We start from the raw sequence: 14,253 nt of genomic DNA, 5'->3' as shown, positions 1-14,253 counted from the left end.
TGTACGGTATGTGAACCACACACCCCTTTTTTAGAAGGCAAAGTCATTCAAAGTGTCAAACAGAGCTGTAGACGGCAGATCAAGAGGTCACGTGTTCAAATCCCCTTCTGAATGTCACTTCGTGTTTGCCAAATGAGCACATTACATTACTAACAGAATCTTAAAACTGTAATAGACGTGGAAATAGACGTGTTTTTCATCAGTGAGAAACATATCTGTGTTTAATTATTTTCATGGTCAGCTATGGGCCCTCTACTGGGTGTGCCGCTTGACTGGCAGAAATATGGGAGGGGCCACATGGTCACATGATTGGAGTCCAACCACATGTTGTGAGTGACAGGACATGTCATTGTCAAAGCAGGTCTCGTTGAGGGTGGACCCAGTCGGAGGGGGGGGGGGGGGGGGCGCTCCACCCCATCTGATACCTGACCTGGTTCAGGCCTGGTTGTCGAAGACCACATTTTCTGGCGTTGGTCATCTTGGTCATTTCCTCTCCAGGACCATGACCAATCGGAAACAGCGGAGGGGGACCCAGAGGGGTTTTGTGGAGAAGCAACATTGTTTGTATGTACACACAACACACTGAGGCTGGGCTGTCCACAACACACTGTGAGGGAAGTATGTTATTGTTTTAAGTGTGGGTGGGTGTGGGTGCGTGTGTACATGGGCATGTGTCTGTGTTTGGGTGTGCCTGTCCCACACCTGTCCCAGCCTTTGACCACTTTTGCTTAAAGTACCTGTCACAGGCCCCTTGCACCGACCAAGAGAGAGGAAAGGGTTGACCCAGGTGTGACACCAGGAACTAGGATGTCCTAGTGTCAGCGTGCGTCCCACAATCCCTTTCCCCGGCCTCCTCTTCTTTACCCAGGGAGCAGAAGTTTCATGGTCTCATTGAAAGAGAGAACTGCTGACTGGGGAGTTTGTCTATGGTACAGTGTTGTACGTGCGTCCTAGGTTATCAGTGTCTTCATATGAACCATCTGCACTCCAGTTTCTATCCAACACCTCGACGTAAGACGCCACAACCCCCAGACGTGATCGAAGCTTTGAATCACAGCTTCAATGGGCCCGTCGATGTGTTCATGACTCTGGTATTCAGCGGTCGTGTGCTATCCTGTCTGAGCGTCACCCCGACACTCCCAACCTGAGAGACTTCTCTGGTCCGGAACAGGGAGGCAGGAGAGCACAGTGTTACCTACTCGGGTAAGGCAACACCACCAGCGATGTCAAGATGCCCAAGCTGCTATTTTCGAGGATACGGGCGTACAAGTTTAAGGATTTGATTCGGACAAGAAAGACGCTTAGAAGGTAAGCGCGTGTGCGTCAAAGGGGGGGTTGTGTGTTAAGGAAGTCAGTAGGGGAAAAGCTGTCAAAAAGACGAGATCTTTGTTTCTTGTTGGTTCGTGGTAATCTGAGGGTGCAAACTCGATTCTCATTTACAGGTTTGATCTTTTCCTCAGTAGAAACAAACAGAAGAAAGATATCCAGTGTATTTTGACCAAAATAAACCTTGACTCCAATGTTACAAAAGACAAGTAAGTGAAATCCTTTTATAAAAACATGGTAAAAAATTGATGGTTTATCAAATATAATCGAAATTCGAAAGTCTTTATTAAGTAACTGACTCCTTTTTTTATAGTTTCCAGGGTGACTATGTGGAACAGCCAACTCTTGAACAGGTGTTAACCAACAAAAGTAAAAACAAGCAGCATATATTCACAACATCTTCAAAATATTTCCTTTGGTCAAATCTTTTCCTTTGGTCAATTTAATATAACAACCAATGTATCTTTCAATCTAAATAATCTACAGTATATGAGGCTTTATTGCATTCACAGTACGTTCATTTTGAATTCTAATTTCCCAGGGTCCTTTGCAGCTTTTAGTTCTTTCCTACGTTCTGAATTCAGTGAGGAAAACATCGAGTTCTGGAAAGAATGTAAGGATTACAGGGAAAGGACGCCCCTTGCTGACCTCCCCTCCAGAGCAGCAGAGATCTGGCTGGCGTTCCTGCATCCTCTGGCTCCCAGAGAGGTGGGTCCCAGAAGCCACACCTCCCAGTCCACCCCTCACACACCTGGAGACCATCACTGTACACACCAAGGCTAAACAAACACATGAAACACTTAAGACCCCTAATCGTAAAAACTGATGTTTTCATGTGTCAAATCCCCTTCGGAAACCAACCCGAGCTACTCGTTTCTGCTCTGTCGAATAGTACTGTGTTTGTTTCATCCACAGGTCAACATTGACCACAATGTCCGAGAGAAGATCAAGAGGTCCATTGTGAGCCCTGGTCGCTGCTGTTTCGACGAAGCACTGAGTCAGGTGTACTGGCTGATGGAGAGAGACTCGTTTCCCCGCTTCCTCAAGGCTGAGGACTGCCAAAACCTCAGGCAAAAAAACAAGGATCTCTGGTAGAGGTCAGAGGTCAAACTCCAAAAAGGACAACTGTATTTAATGTATTGAATCTTTCTGCTTTTTAAGTCAATCTTGTTTCAAACAAGTTTAGTTTCTTAGTAGGGAAGTACAATACCAAAATATCAGATGAAAAGTGCAGCAGGGACGGACAAAAAAACACCGTACTACAGAAAAATACATTAAAAAATCAACAAATGACTAAGGAAAGCAAAGAATGAAGTACTTGGTGGCTTCACTTCCAAATTCCGAAACAGTGTTAATATTTCTAATGGGTGTCTCATTAAGTGACTCCAGTAGTGCTCACAGCAGTGGTCTGAATCCCCCCCTGGGGATAGATGGAACAGAGGAGGAAGCATGTGAGAAGAGCTGTTCAGCCTGGAGAGGAAGTGACACGTAGGTGGGAGAGGAAGTGACATGTAAGTGAGAGGAAATGACTTGAGAACAAACATATATTAAAGAGGATGTGGTGTTAGAGATTTTTGAAGTGGAGGAGTCTCAAGTTCAGAGACACAGACAAAAGAGGGCCGTTTGGACTGGTGTGTCAAAAATAGAGTTTGCTGCCATTTGGATGGCGTGAAGAATTTTGATTAAGGAATGCAAAACGAATGAACTGTTCAGTCTGCTATTAAAAGTGCATTTGTGTGAACACCGTGTCTTTGTTAGTCTCTTCTCTCACACAAATGTCAGTTGCTATTCTCGTACACTTCCAAGACTGTCGCAGGTTTCAAGAAATAACTTTCCATAAATCAGAACTGCATCATGACGTGGGTGTGAAGTTAAATTTGTCCTGTCCTATGACTGTGTGTGGTGAAAAAGAGCGGTTTCTGCCACCCAGCTGTAAGCAGCACAGCTCTGGTCACATGTATGCTGTCGTCTGCTAATTAAAAGCTGAGACCAGCTCTGTTCCAGGGATGGTGTCACCAAGTTGGAAAACATCAGTCTCGTCACCTTTGACCCCTTTTCTAAAAATGGATCCAGTCCTCAAGGTTGTGGCTTAAAAAGGCAGTGTGATGGTTCTAAACATAGCTCTGGTTCTGACCTGAAGTGCTGTCCAGAAGATTGGAGCCAGCAAACTCCTGATGTGTATCTAATCGCTATGAATGTCTACCCTTGTTAGGAAGGTAATCTCATCATCGAGGAACAAACGTTTTGTTTGCTGGCAACTCCCCCTCACGCACTGCACTTGTCTCTCTCCCAGTCTTCCTCTCTGAAGGGGAAGTGAGTCTCAAGTCCAGTGGCCAACCAGATCGTAATGATGAGAAACGTGAAAAAGAGCAGGCTGAATAGCTTCGCCCGCGCAAACGAGACTCATTCATTTCATTGGTACTAGCAAATTTGGGTCATTGTAGATGTAGCTGTTCACCAGTACTTCTTGCTGTGTTTCTGAAGATGAAGATAGGTCAGTAAGACCAGCTAAGAACTGATGCTGTGCAGTCACAGAGACATGACCGGTGGTTATTCTGTTGTTTTTTTTTTACAAACAACACTCCTGTGTGGAGTGCCAGAGTGGGTTTCTCCCCACTCTGGGGAGGCTTCTCCTCCTCTTCTCTCCTCTTCTCTGCCTTTCTCTTCTCTGCTCTTCTCCTCATCTCTCCTCTCTCCTTCTCTCAACTCCTGTCCTCTCTCCGCTCCTCTCATCTCCTCTCCTCTCTTCTCCTCTCCTCTCCTCTCCTCTCCTCTCCTCTCCTCTCCTCTCCTCTCTTCTCTTCTCTTCTCCTCTCCTCTCTTCTTTTCTCCTCTGCTGTCTCCTGTCTTCCACTCCGCTCCTCCCCTTGGCATCACGGAGAGCAGCAACATGTCACAGTAACCCTCGCAAGCAATCTGCCCCTGTTTACCTCGGGGCCCCCACCAAACGGTTACCCCGGCAACCAAAAGGGAAGTGAGTAATGCGTTTTTTTGTTGTTGGGTGCGAACACACAACTTGCCCAAGATCCTCTCTTCTTCCGGAAAGGTCTACCAACGGCTGTTATGCTGCGTATGGCGCGCTCACATGAGCCACCATTGGGGGTGGGGGGAGGGGTGCGGCCCTGATGAGGCGGTGACCTGGATGGTTAGGAGAGTAACCGGGGGGGACAGTGTCTGCTCCTGCTGCTGCTGGTGACGCTTGACTGCTCGTTACCATCTTGGGATGAAACCAGAAGGAGTGCGTCACGGCCGAACAGAAGTGACGGCTCACCTGCCATGACGGACACACGGTGCTGGAGAGAAGTGCTCGCTGGTGTCGTCTGTTTGCTGGGTAAACGAGTGGATGACTGGGCTACAGTATTGAGAAGATAACAGGAGAAAGCTCATATGTAGATGTGCTGATTGTCAAGTCAGTCTTACAGTATTGATAAATACCACAACAGCCAAACTTAAAAATGTGATGTGACATTCTCAAATCCGTCAAACCTCTTTCTTTTTCGGGGAAAGAAGTAGTCTGAGTTGGCGACATTAACATCTCCACAAAAGGGTTAAACAGGTACAAAACACACAACACGAGAAGGTCACCATTTGCTTATCTCTCTCACTGTTGCTGTAATTTGCATCTAAGCAGCCAACTATAGCCATGAGAACAGAGCAGGCTTTGATCCAGGCTGGAGGGATCAGTGCTGATAGGCAGGTCTTGTGGAGGCAGAGAGGGACAGAGAGGGAGGGTCGAACGACAGGAGCGAGAGAGGGAGAGAATCAACTGCGAACATAAAGATAGAGGGGAGCAGGCTGAAGGAGGTCTGAGAAGCTGCAGAAGGGACGATTAGGAGAGGGTGTTTGTTTGGAGGAGACTGAGCGAGAGAAGGAGGGGGCGGGGGGGGCGGTGACTTGGAAGGAGTTGGGGGGGGGGGTGATCCCTACGCGTCTCTGCAGTGTTGACCAGTGATGTCTCACATTGGAGCCGTGGCAACGGGAGTCCTGCTTATAAAGCCTTGTCGTCGGGGAAACCCTGGCAGTGTCTGCGACAGGAGTCCCAGAATGTGGACTTGAGACATGCGTAGCATAACGAGGGTGCCCCCAACACTGGCCTTCACCATGGACAGAGATGACGCCAAGAGAAACAAGAACCTGTAAGTTTTGGAAATCTTTTTGGTTTTTGGCGAAAGCTAGAAATCAACCCAAGAAATGGCTGCTCCGAACCCAGTCATATTGTTGCCGTTGTTTTTGTTAAAATTGTACCATGAATATAGCATCATTTTTGATACCATGAATTGTTATGCTTTGCGTTAACTTACCATGATATATATTATGTTTCATTTTTTGTTTACTTGGGTTATTGTTCTGTTTGTCACTTGCTTATTGGGTTATTAGTTAAGGCTTTGCTTTCTTGTGACTGAATTCTTGACATACTTTAATTCAGCCAACATCTTAGATTTGTACTGCAACAACAAACAACCTTGTTTCAATGGTTTGATAAAACTGTTATTTTCTCCTCGTAGTGGAAAGAACTTTATGTGTCGTCTGCAGTGTATGTTCTCCCATCCATCAACCTCTGAGAGGTAAAGACATTTGAGGGTTTTTTTTTTGCAAACATTTCACTGTGAGAATACCACGAGTTCTCTTATTTCCATCTAAGGAATTATCTGAGGATTGAAATTATCTGAAGATTTCTTGTAAGCTCTGGCATGACATACAAAGTCTAATGTTTGATATTTGCATAGACTGATCTGGGTACACTCTGTTTTCAGTGAGGCACATTCAGCGTATCCATGTCACAAAGTTCACAAATAATTTTTCTCACCAAAATCTGATTTTGCTGAAGTGCTAAAAAAAACACATTCTTTCTCAGCAGGCTAAGTTTAGAAGATACCCAACAATGGTCACAGTCACTGGAGAGGCTGTTGGAATCTAAATGTAAGTTTGGTTCTTTTCACAGCCCAACTTAAATCATTTAAGATTAAAGTCAATAAGTCAATAAAGCCTCATCTCCTTGCTTCCATAACCTCCATACTTCAGTTCCTCCTGTGACACTGCTTGTCTTCTCAGATGGACTGGCGACCTTCAGGACTTTTCTCAAGTCTGAATTCAGCGACGAAAACATTGAGTTCTGGCTGACGTGCGAGGAATACAAGAAAATCAAATCCTCATTCAAAATGTCTTCCAAGGCCAAGAAAATCTACGAACAGTTCATCAAGGCGGAATCTCCGAAAGAGGTGAGCTTGAGGACAAAGTCTTCCACCGGTGCCTCACACGATTGGACATCCACTCAATGAACGTGCCTGTGTGTTTAGCTCGGACTACTTGTACCATGAGTGCAACGTTGACATCTGTCCCCAAACCCCTGTTCCAGATCAACATCGACCACCACACTCGAGAGCAGATCAAGAGAAGTGTGAAGACTCCCACGCTGTGCTGCTTCGACGACGCTCAGAAGATCGTCTATGGCCTGATGGAGAGAGACTCGTACCCGCGGTTCCTGCGCTCGGACATTTACAGAAGCCTCCTGGAGTCCCTCGCCGACGACGCCGTCAAGGGATGAGAGCAGAGAGAGGAACGGAACGAACAAACTCATAACTGGAACGCTTGGGCTTTGTGGGGAAGGGAGGGCCCATGGATGACTGGGCTGGCGTGGGGAAGGCGGAGAGGGGAGGAGAGGGCCCATGGATGACTAGCCTGGTGTGGGGAAGGCGGAGGGGGGAGGAGAGGGCCCATGGATGACTAGCCTGGTGTGGGGAAGGCGGAGAGGGGAGGAGAGGGCCCATGGATGACTAGCCTGGTGTGGGGAAGGCGGAGAGGGGAGGAGAGGGCCCATGGATGGCTTTCTGTGGGGAACATGGAGAGGGGAAGAGAGGGCTCATGGATGGCTTTGTGTGGGGAAGGTGGAGAAACGTGTGTCCTTGCCTGTCCAGCACCACGGTCCCCACAACCAGAAAGGACCACAACCTCAGAGCATCTGCTGGCAGGCCAGCGGAGAAAGGAGAACATTGTTGTGCTGTAATTCCTCCTCTGGTGTGTTGTACAGGATGATAAGTTTCGATGCAAAGCGAACATGGTTGACTGGCCATGAATCATCAGAGCGTTGAGGCGGCCATGACACACTGTCAGTTAACACACTGTCTCCTCTAGAGGATGTGTTTCCTTGCCCAGATAAGGACAGAGGATGTTAGTGGAAATGGCTACAATCTATGTGTGTGTGTGTGCGCGTGTGTGCGTGTGTGCGTGCGTGTGTGTGTGTGTGTGTGTGAAAGAGAGAGTGAGACACAGAGAGAGAGAGCCTGAGAGAGAGAAGAAACAGCAAACATAAGTATAGCTATCAAGGTCGGGCCACAGGACGGATATGTTTCCTTTTTTTTCTTTTTTACGGACTTCACCGTGGGGTTAGATGAATGAGAGTGCGCAGCTTGAGCGCACCGTGGCACGGGTAGCAAAGTACAACAGCTTTTCTATGGAGTGTTATTCACACCCTCAAGACATACGACTTGTTCCACTGATAGCTAGCCGTTGTGAGAAGTAAATAACTAGTTTTGGGTGCAAGTCTTGAGAATAGAACAGTGCCAGTGTTTCACTTTGTATGCTTACCTTGCAATTTTGCTTTTTGGATTATTTGTTTCGAAAGACACTTTCCTGTTGCTCACAGAACATGCACAATTTAAATGGGTTATCTAGCAGAGTTGATCTGAACTGTTTTAAAATGTATTTATTTATTATCACAGCCACTGTTGGAATGCTGACTTTTGCAGTGGAAATATTTTCATGATTAGGAATTAAATTATTAAATAATTTGGAGACAAATTGCCTCTTTTCCACGTCTCCTCCACTGACAGGTTCACAGTCCAGGAGCTTGCAAGATAGAGGTTCACACTAGTTAGAGACCCACTGTATTTATTTTCTATACCAGAAAATGTGTCCTTTCTCCCGCATAGTTTCCACCCAAAGGGGTCATAAGGTCAACAGACCGAGGCCAATCTAAACTGCCGACGTTCATTAGACGTGGCCAAAATGCCAGGGTGTCTGGACTTCTCAGGGTGAGTTACAGTACATGACAAAAACGTGTTGTCGGCATCTCCTGTCTGACTCGGAGACAGACGTGCAGACTTGCAGGTCAGAGCTTTACCGACAGGGAAACCTAAGGGTCGAAACAGGAAGGTCTGCGTTTGAGTTTCTGACGAAATGGGTGATTTCTACGATTAGTAAGAGGTACTCTCAACAAAAGGATATGTCCACATTTCTTTTCTGCGATGAGAAAGCAATTCAACAAACTACTCTTTGATGGTGAATGTGTTGGAAAAGATCACATTTACATTTACTCATTTGGCAGACGTTCTTATCCAGAGCGACTTACAGTAAGTACAGGGACATTCCCCCCGAGGCAAGTAGGGTGAAGTGCCTTGCCCAAGGACACAACGTCATTTAGCACGGCCAGGAAATGAACCAGCGACCTTCTGAGTACCAACCCTATTCCTTAACCGCTCAGCCACCTGACTCCCGGATCAAAAGGTTGCTGCCACAGAGCTCATTATAACATCCTCTGGCCTTCTCTTCACGCTCAGCCACAGCAACAAGCAGTTCAGCGTACTGGATTGAAATGTGCTGGTTCAATCGTGTTTTCTTCAGGGAAATAGTTAGGTTCAATTAGCTCGCTGTTATTGCCCAAACACCGTGAGAAACGTGTCCAGATCAGAAGCTTCTCACAGAATCACATTGTCAACAACATTTTACCCAATGCATATCCTGTAATCATAGACACTCAGAAGCTCCAAAACCTCAAGACATTTACTGAACAACGTGTCTATCGCCACAGAGTATCCTGTCTCTACCGAGAACATGAAGGTATTAATCAAGCGGTCTGATATGAAATACATGCTGAAGCCTGAAGTGCATGTGGCGTCACCGTGGCCAGCACATAACTGCTGACTCGAACTCTGACAGCCTGTTTCCATTCATGCATTTCCTCATGCAAATGAACGGCACATCTAGATAAAGCAACTCCATGTGCAAAGGTACGTCTAAATAAACGATCACAGTGTTCTTTGGTGATTCAGTTATCCGGTTCTGTCTTGATGAGTCATGGAAAAATTATTGACGTAATGTTCAGGAGATAAGCTTTGACAAAGGACAATAGAAGAATCGTGGTTGAAATATTTTAAGAATGCATTACGACTTATGAAAAAATGACAATATGTACTAGTACATTAATGACAGTGAATGGACTTGATCATGCAACATTAGCATTCCTTAACTACTGTACAACATTCATCCAGAAATATCAATCTTTAGTAAACAGGCAGACACCTCAAAGGCAAATATCGCCCTGTCCTGGGCTGTCCTTTCGAAGGTTGAGTTGAGCACACGTAGACCGTACATCGTTACAGCACAATTTGTTGATTGTCATCAGTTTCAGAGTGTATAAATCATCCGAGGTGCAGTACACCTGTGTCCCTCTCCAGGTTGTGGTTCTGCAGTGGTTAAACTGCCTTTCACGCCGGAGAAGTGTGTGTTTGTGTGTGCGGTCTCGTTTAACTACCCTTGGGAAGGCCAGAAGTCCCCACAAGGAGAGCAAAACTAACTCACGATTAAGGGTTGGGGTTCGCAGCTAGGCTGGGTGAAAAGAGGACTTTGAATGGACCTGAATTTTGAATCCCAAAGAGATTAACCATGGCATACAAAGTTTTCTGTGTGTGTGTGTGTGGTGGTGTTGGGGGGGGATTATAATGTGCAGACTCAGTGTAAGTAGCAGTCTGGTCAAAAGTAGATGTGGAACAGGGCCAACTTTCCACCAAGGAAGACTGTACTCCCCAAAAGCTTTACGTACAAGGGATTTCCCAGGAGTCTGGAGTGCTTCAATCACATCGTGAATTCATTCCTAGTCTCAAACTTCAAAAACAGATGAAACTTCTGAAAACTATCAGAAGTCCCATTGCCCTGTGCAAAGCACAGCTGCAAGGTATTTGATCCCAGTTGGTATATCAGGCCTCATTTTGAAATGTGCTATTACTTTGCTACAGTCTATTACAATTCAAGTATATTGGGCTCTGGAGCTCACTGTAGTTAATCAGATTAGTTTATGTCCAGCATTCTGAGACTCGAACAGTCATGGCTGTCCACTGCAGTGTAGTAAGTTTGCAACCAAACTTCTGTATTTGTCGTTTTTTTTTATCCGATTGAGAGGACATTCTGGGCTTTCTAACGATGTCACACGTGTGAACGACCTCAGGAACAGCCAGGTGATTGTAGTCAGTTCATTAAGTTACAGATGCATACCTACCTAATACCTAAATACATTGAATGTGTTTAGTAGCAAAACCCAAACGAAGGTGAGAACAGTCACTAAATAGAAAAACACCACAACTTTCAGTTTGAACCCTTGTGAATCTTCGGGTCACAATGACCCGAAGGTTCACAACAACCCATCGTTGTGCTTCGACAACTTTTTATTTGAACCTTCGCGTTGTGGGGGGTGTGAGACAGCCTAACGGTAAAAAAAAAAAGCTTCACTTGGTTTTTGTATGCAGTAAAGTTGTCGCAATACGACGGTGGGTCACAATGACTGATGGGTCACAATGACACGAAGAGAACAGAAGGGTTAAGATATATTTTCTGGGGCAGCATCCATGCCTTTACTTGTTTTATACTGACCGTAGAGAGATACAGGAAATGTAGGGAGAGAGAGAGGTGGGATAACATTAGCAAAGGCCTCGGGCCAGATTGAAACCCAGGTTGCTGTGGTAGGCCTACATGATACACTGAACTCCTTGCTAAATCAGAATGTGTGAACCAGATTAGCCAATCTTGACAGACTCAGTGATCTCTTTAAATACATTGGTTTATTCATAGACCATCAGAAATGGTTGGTAGATGAAAAGGAATGCGAAAGAACGTGTTTGATAGAACATAACATGCCAGGTTCCTCTCTCATGGCTAAACGGATGACGGTGAACGTTATTCGAGCTTGCGTTCATGTTTACACAATAACAAGCTGTTCTGTAGGGACACATGCCCTCAGGCTGGCATAGTCTGCATGCGGGTTGACAGCGGAAACGTCATGTTGACAGGTATATGAGTGTTCCATACCTACCCTGTTTTAACAAGCATTAATGGTCTCATAAGGCTCAAAGTGGCACTTAAAAATACTTTTCTATTTTACTCACAGGTGCTTTTGCGTTCCACAAAAAGCCCACACAAAGTCCTATTGTAATGTGAGAGGTAGTTTTGATGTGTCCCTGGATTGTGTGAATTGTATTAAGGAACATTTGAACCCTACTAGGTTCACACCTAGTGGCTTCAAAAACAAGCTAAAGTTTCCAATATTCCAAATCCTGGAGTGTCTTTGTGGGATTAAAGGTTTTACTTTCTGTGCCCTGAAATTCACTTAGGAAGAAGAGTGCCTGGACTCCCACAGCCAGTGTTCAATCAGGACAGAGTGACTCCAATAGTAAATGTTTATACAAACACACCAGAAATTGTGATACCCCGCCCACTATCGCCCTCGGGCCCTAACAGTGAGAACATGACGAGTCCAATGTTTCCAAGGTGACAGCCAATCGTCTTTGAGATCTGTCCCTGTGGGCCCGCCTTAGCTCCGTTGTTGCTCGGAGGGAGTGTATAAAGTTCTGAGATAGCCACAGGGAGGGAGACATTTCTAATCGGACTCTAGGGACTGTGGAAATATGAAAAAGAGTATGGGGTCAGAAGGTAACAAGGTCTGCATTGACTGTCTGAAAACAGAGCAGTCTATTGAGAACAGTGGAATGAGGTGAGTTTGCTCTTTACGCTTGGCAGTTAGTCCCAGTGAGATCCCGGGCTGACCGAGGTGCCACAGCAAACATTAACTTGAGCTAATTACAAGTGATCTGTTCTCTTCACAGCAAGAAAAGCTGGAGGGCGAGACTGCGTTACATCTTGAAGAACCGTTCGTTTGCTTCACGATCCACAGCCAGAAAAAAACAGTCTTTCAGGTAAGGCAACTGGGGCAGTCGCACCACTGTGACAGGTGTAGATATCCGCAATATTGTGAAATCAAATACTGATGATGTTTATTCACTGTTTTGCAACTTTGTTTCCGTCTCACAGACCAACAGTTGATGAAGTGAACCAGTGGGCGCAGTCATTTGACAAACTACTGACTCATAAATGTAAGCATCACTCGCCGTTACGCATCATTACACACGTGTTGGGCGTGTTAACCTGACCTTAATGAATCATTGACCTCTGAACTTGAATCGGCACGTGGGTGTGACATCATGGCTGAGTTCCAATGACAGGTGCATTGTGAGCCTCACACATTCCCTCTCTATTGCAGATGGCAATGTAGCCTTCCAGATATTCTTGAAATCTGAATATTGTGAGGAGAACTTGGAGTTTTGGATGGCCTGCGAAGAATTCCGAAAAGTGACATCTCCGGCTAAACTCGCGTTGAGGGCCCAGAGCATTTATGAGGAGTTTATCAAAACTGAAGCTCCAAAAGAGGTAAATACATGTATAAAGATGCAATACAATCACTTGATATCATAGAGAAATGCATTACAGAAGCAAGTCTACTCATATTTGGTGCTCACACAATTTGCCTTTCTTATAGAGTAGAACAGAATAGAACATAGTAGAGTGGAATAAAGTACTGCGGAGTATTCTATTGGGAAAGTTGCACTGTCACAGTTGCATTGACAAGGACAATGCAAAACATACATACTCCCGAGACGTAGTAGACGAAACATCAAGATATTACACAAAAAGATCTTATAACAACTCGTTTGGATTGCAGATCAACCTGGATTTCCACACCAAGGAGGAGATTACCCATGCCCTCCCGCTGCCCACCCCGACCTGCTTCCTGGCAGCCCAGAAGAGAGTTTATAGCCTGATGGAAAACAACTCCTATCCTCGTTTTATCAACTCGGAGCTCTATAAGGAGCTGTGTGCTGCAGCGAGAAGGAGGAGGCCAGCAGACAGTTGTTTTAGTTAGGATGAACGTTCACACAGAGCACTGAGTGCTACTTGTACTGGTCAAAGCCATGCAGTATTAGAAGTGGCACATCAAACTGTGTGCATGGTAAACAAGCACTTTCTTCAACCAGTCAGAGAGGTTTACTGCAGGTGTTTTGGTTTTGATTTTTACTTTCAAATATTATGCTGGTGTAGCAGGAGAAGTGACTACTGAATACAGTGCAGTATAATGTATGTATATAATATAAAATGTTTATTTGACATGTAAATGCAGCTGGACTGCAGAATTCTACCTTTCACATGAACTCTGCTTGTAATTTATTTTTGTCAGATGTAATAAATGCAAAATGTAATAAAACAATAATGTGAAATTCACTAGCACTTACATATTAACAGTTGTCCTAATTTGATTGATGTCAGTATCAGTGACAGTAATGAACAGTACATTTGAAGTATTCATACAATGTCCATGAACCAGCGAAAACAACAGGTTTTCCCCACGTGTCTCACCTTCCATACCAAATATGGATTTTTTGTTCATAAACATAGAATGCATTTCCCTCAGCACTCCACGATAAAGCCAGTAACCAGGCCTATCACTCTGTTATCATACTTTTGTTTGTGCGCCCGATGAGACCTTCGCCCGGTCGCTTCCAGTAACGACGATCTTTTACTATGTTCTTTCACGCGCCGGGAAACAACGCCACGACTGACGCAGTCCTCCACCTGTTATCCGGGGTCTCTCCGTAACAGCGTTGTTTCCAAAGCGTGCGCTCATCGTTAGAAGGCTGACACTGCACAGACACTCACATGCATCGCTCCTGAATGGCTGACAGCTCCTGAACACCAGTTATTTCCCAGACACGCTTGAGCCATCCGACGAAAGCGTTGGCTAAAACCAAAAACAACCGTGTTTCTTGCATGTGTACACTTGGATCGATAGGGGGAAGCAGGGGGAAAAAGAGGCTGGATTTCTGTGTA

The 14,253-nt window shown here is 45.3% G+C and overlaps 3 protein-coding genes across 6 annotated transcripts; all 3 read left to right on the top strand.

The window, feature by feature from the left end:
* The first annotated feature begins 876 nt into the window (after window positions 1-876).
* On the top strand, window positions 877-3,067 carry LOC146221182 (regulator of G-protein signaling 21-like). 3 transcript variants are annotated; one of them, XM_084692912.1, is made up of 5 exons: window positions 877-1,308; window positions 1,464-1,535; window positions 1,640-1,695; window positions 1,868-2,034; window positions 2,242-3,067. In XM_084692912.1, exons 1-5 carry the CDS (start codon window positions 1,232-1,234, stop codon window positions 2,419-2,421), a joined length of 552 nt encoding a protein of 183 aa, XP_084549038.1. In that variant the 5' UTR covers window positions 877-1,231; the 3' UTR covers window positions 2,422-3,067. The 3 variants fall into 3 exon arrangements, with proteins under 3 accessions (XP_084549038.1, XP_084549037.1, XP_084549036.1); XM_084692911.1 differs by having other exon boundaries at window positions 1,461-1,535; XM_084692910.1 differs by having other exon boundaries at window positions 879-1,308; window positions 1,443-1,535.
* Window positions 3,068-5,278: 2,211 nt separating this feature from the next.
* On the top strand, window positions 5,279-6,959 carry rgs13b (regulator of G protein signaling 13b). Of its 2 annotated transcripts, none has more exons than XM_084692664.1 (5): window positions 5,279-5,462; window positions 5,832-5,891; window positions 6,185-6,246; window positions 6,379-6,545; window positions 6,683-6,959. In XM_084692664.1, the coding sequence occupies exons 1-5, from the start codon at window positions 5,386-5,388 to the stop codon at window positions 6,869-6,871; spliced, it is 555 nt and encodes a 184-aa protein (XP_084548790.1). In that variant the 5' UTR covers window positions 5,279-5,385; the 3' UTR covers window positions 6,872-6,959. The 2 variants fall into 2 exon arrangements, with proteins under 2 accessions (XP_084548790.1, XP_084548789.1); XM_084692663.1 differs by having other exon boundaries at window positions 6,182-6,246.
* A 5,001-nt stretch (window positions 6,960-11,960) lies between these two features.
* Window positions 11,961-13,665, top strand: rgs2 (regulator of G protein signaling 2). The gene is made up of 5 exons (XM_084692688.1): window positions 11,961-12,085; window positions 12,198-12,287; window positions 12,403-12,464; window positions 12,632-12,798; window positions 13,091-13,665. Exons 1-5 carry the CDS (start codon window positions 12,000-12,002, stop codon window positions 13,289-13,291), a joined length of 606 nt encoding a protein of 201 aa, XP_084548814.1. The 5' UTR covers window positions 11,961-11,999; the 3' UTR covers window positions 13,292-13,665.
* The last annotated feature ends 588 nt before the right edge of the window (window positions 13,666-14,253 follow it).

The sequence above is a fragment of the Hypomesus nipponensis genome, chromosome 26 (genome assembly GCF_054491055.1).
Source record: "Hypomesus nipponensis isolate SF chromosome 26, ASM5449105v1, whole genome shotgun sequence".
In the NCBI taxonomy this organism is placed as follows: domain Eukaryota; kingdom Metazoa; phylum Chordata; class Actinopteri; order Osmeriformes; family Osmeridae; genus Hypomesus; species Hypomesus nipponensis.
Note: the sequence above shows the minus strand (reverse complement) of the source record. Positions and strands in the feature narration are given on the sequence as shown.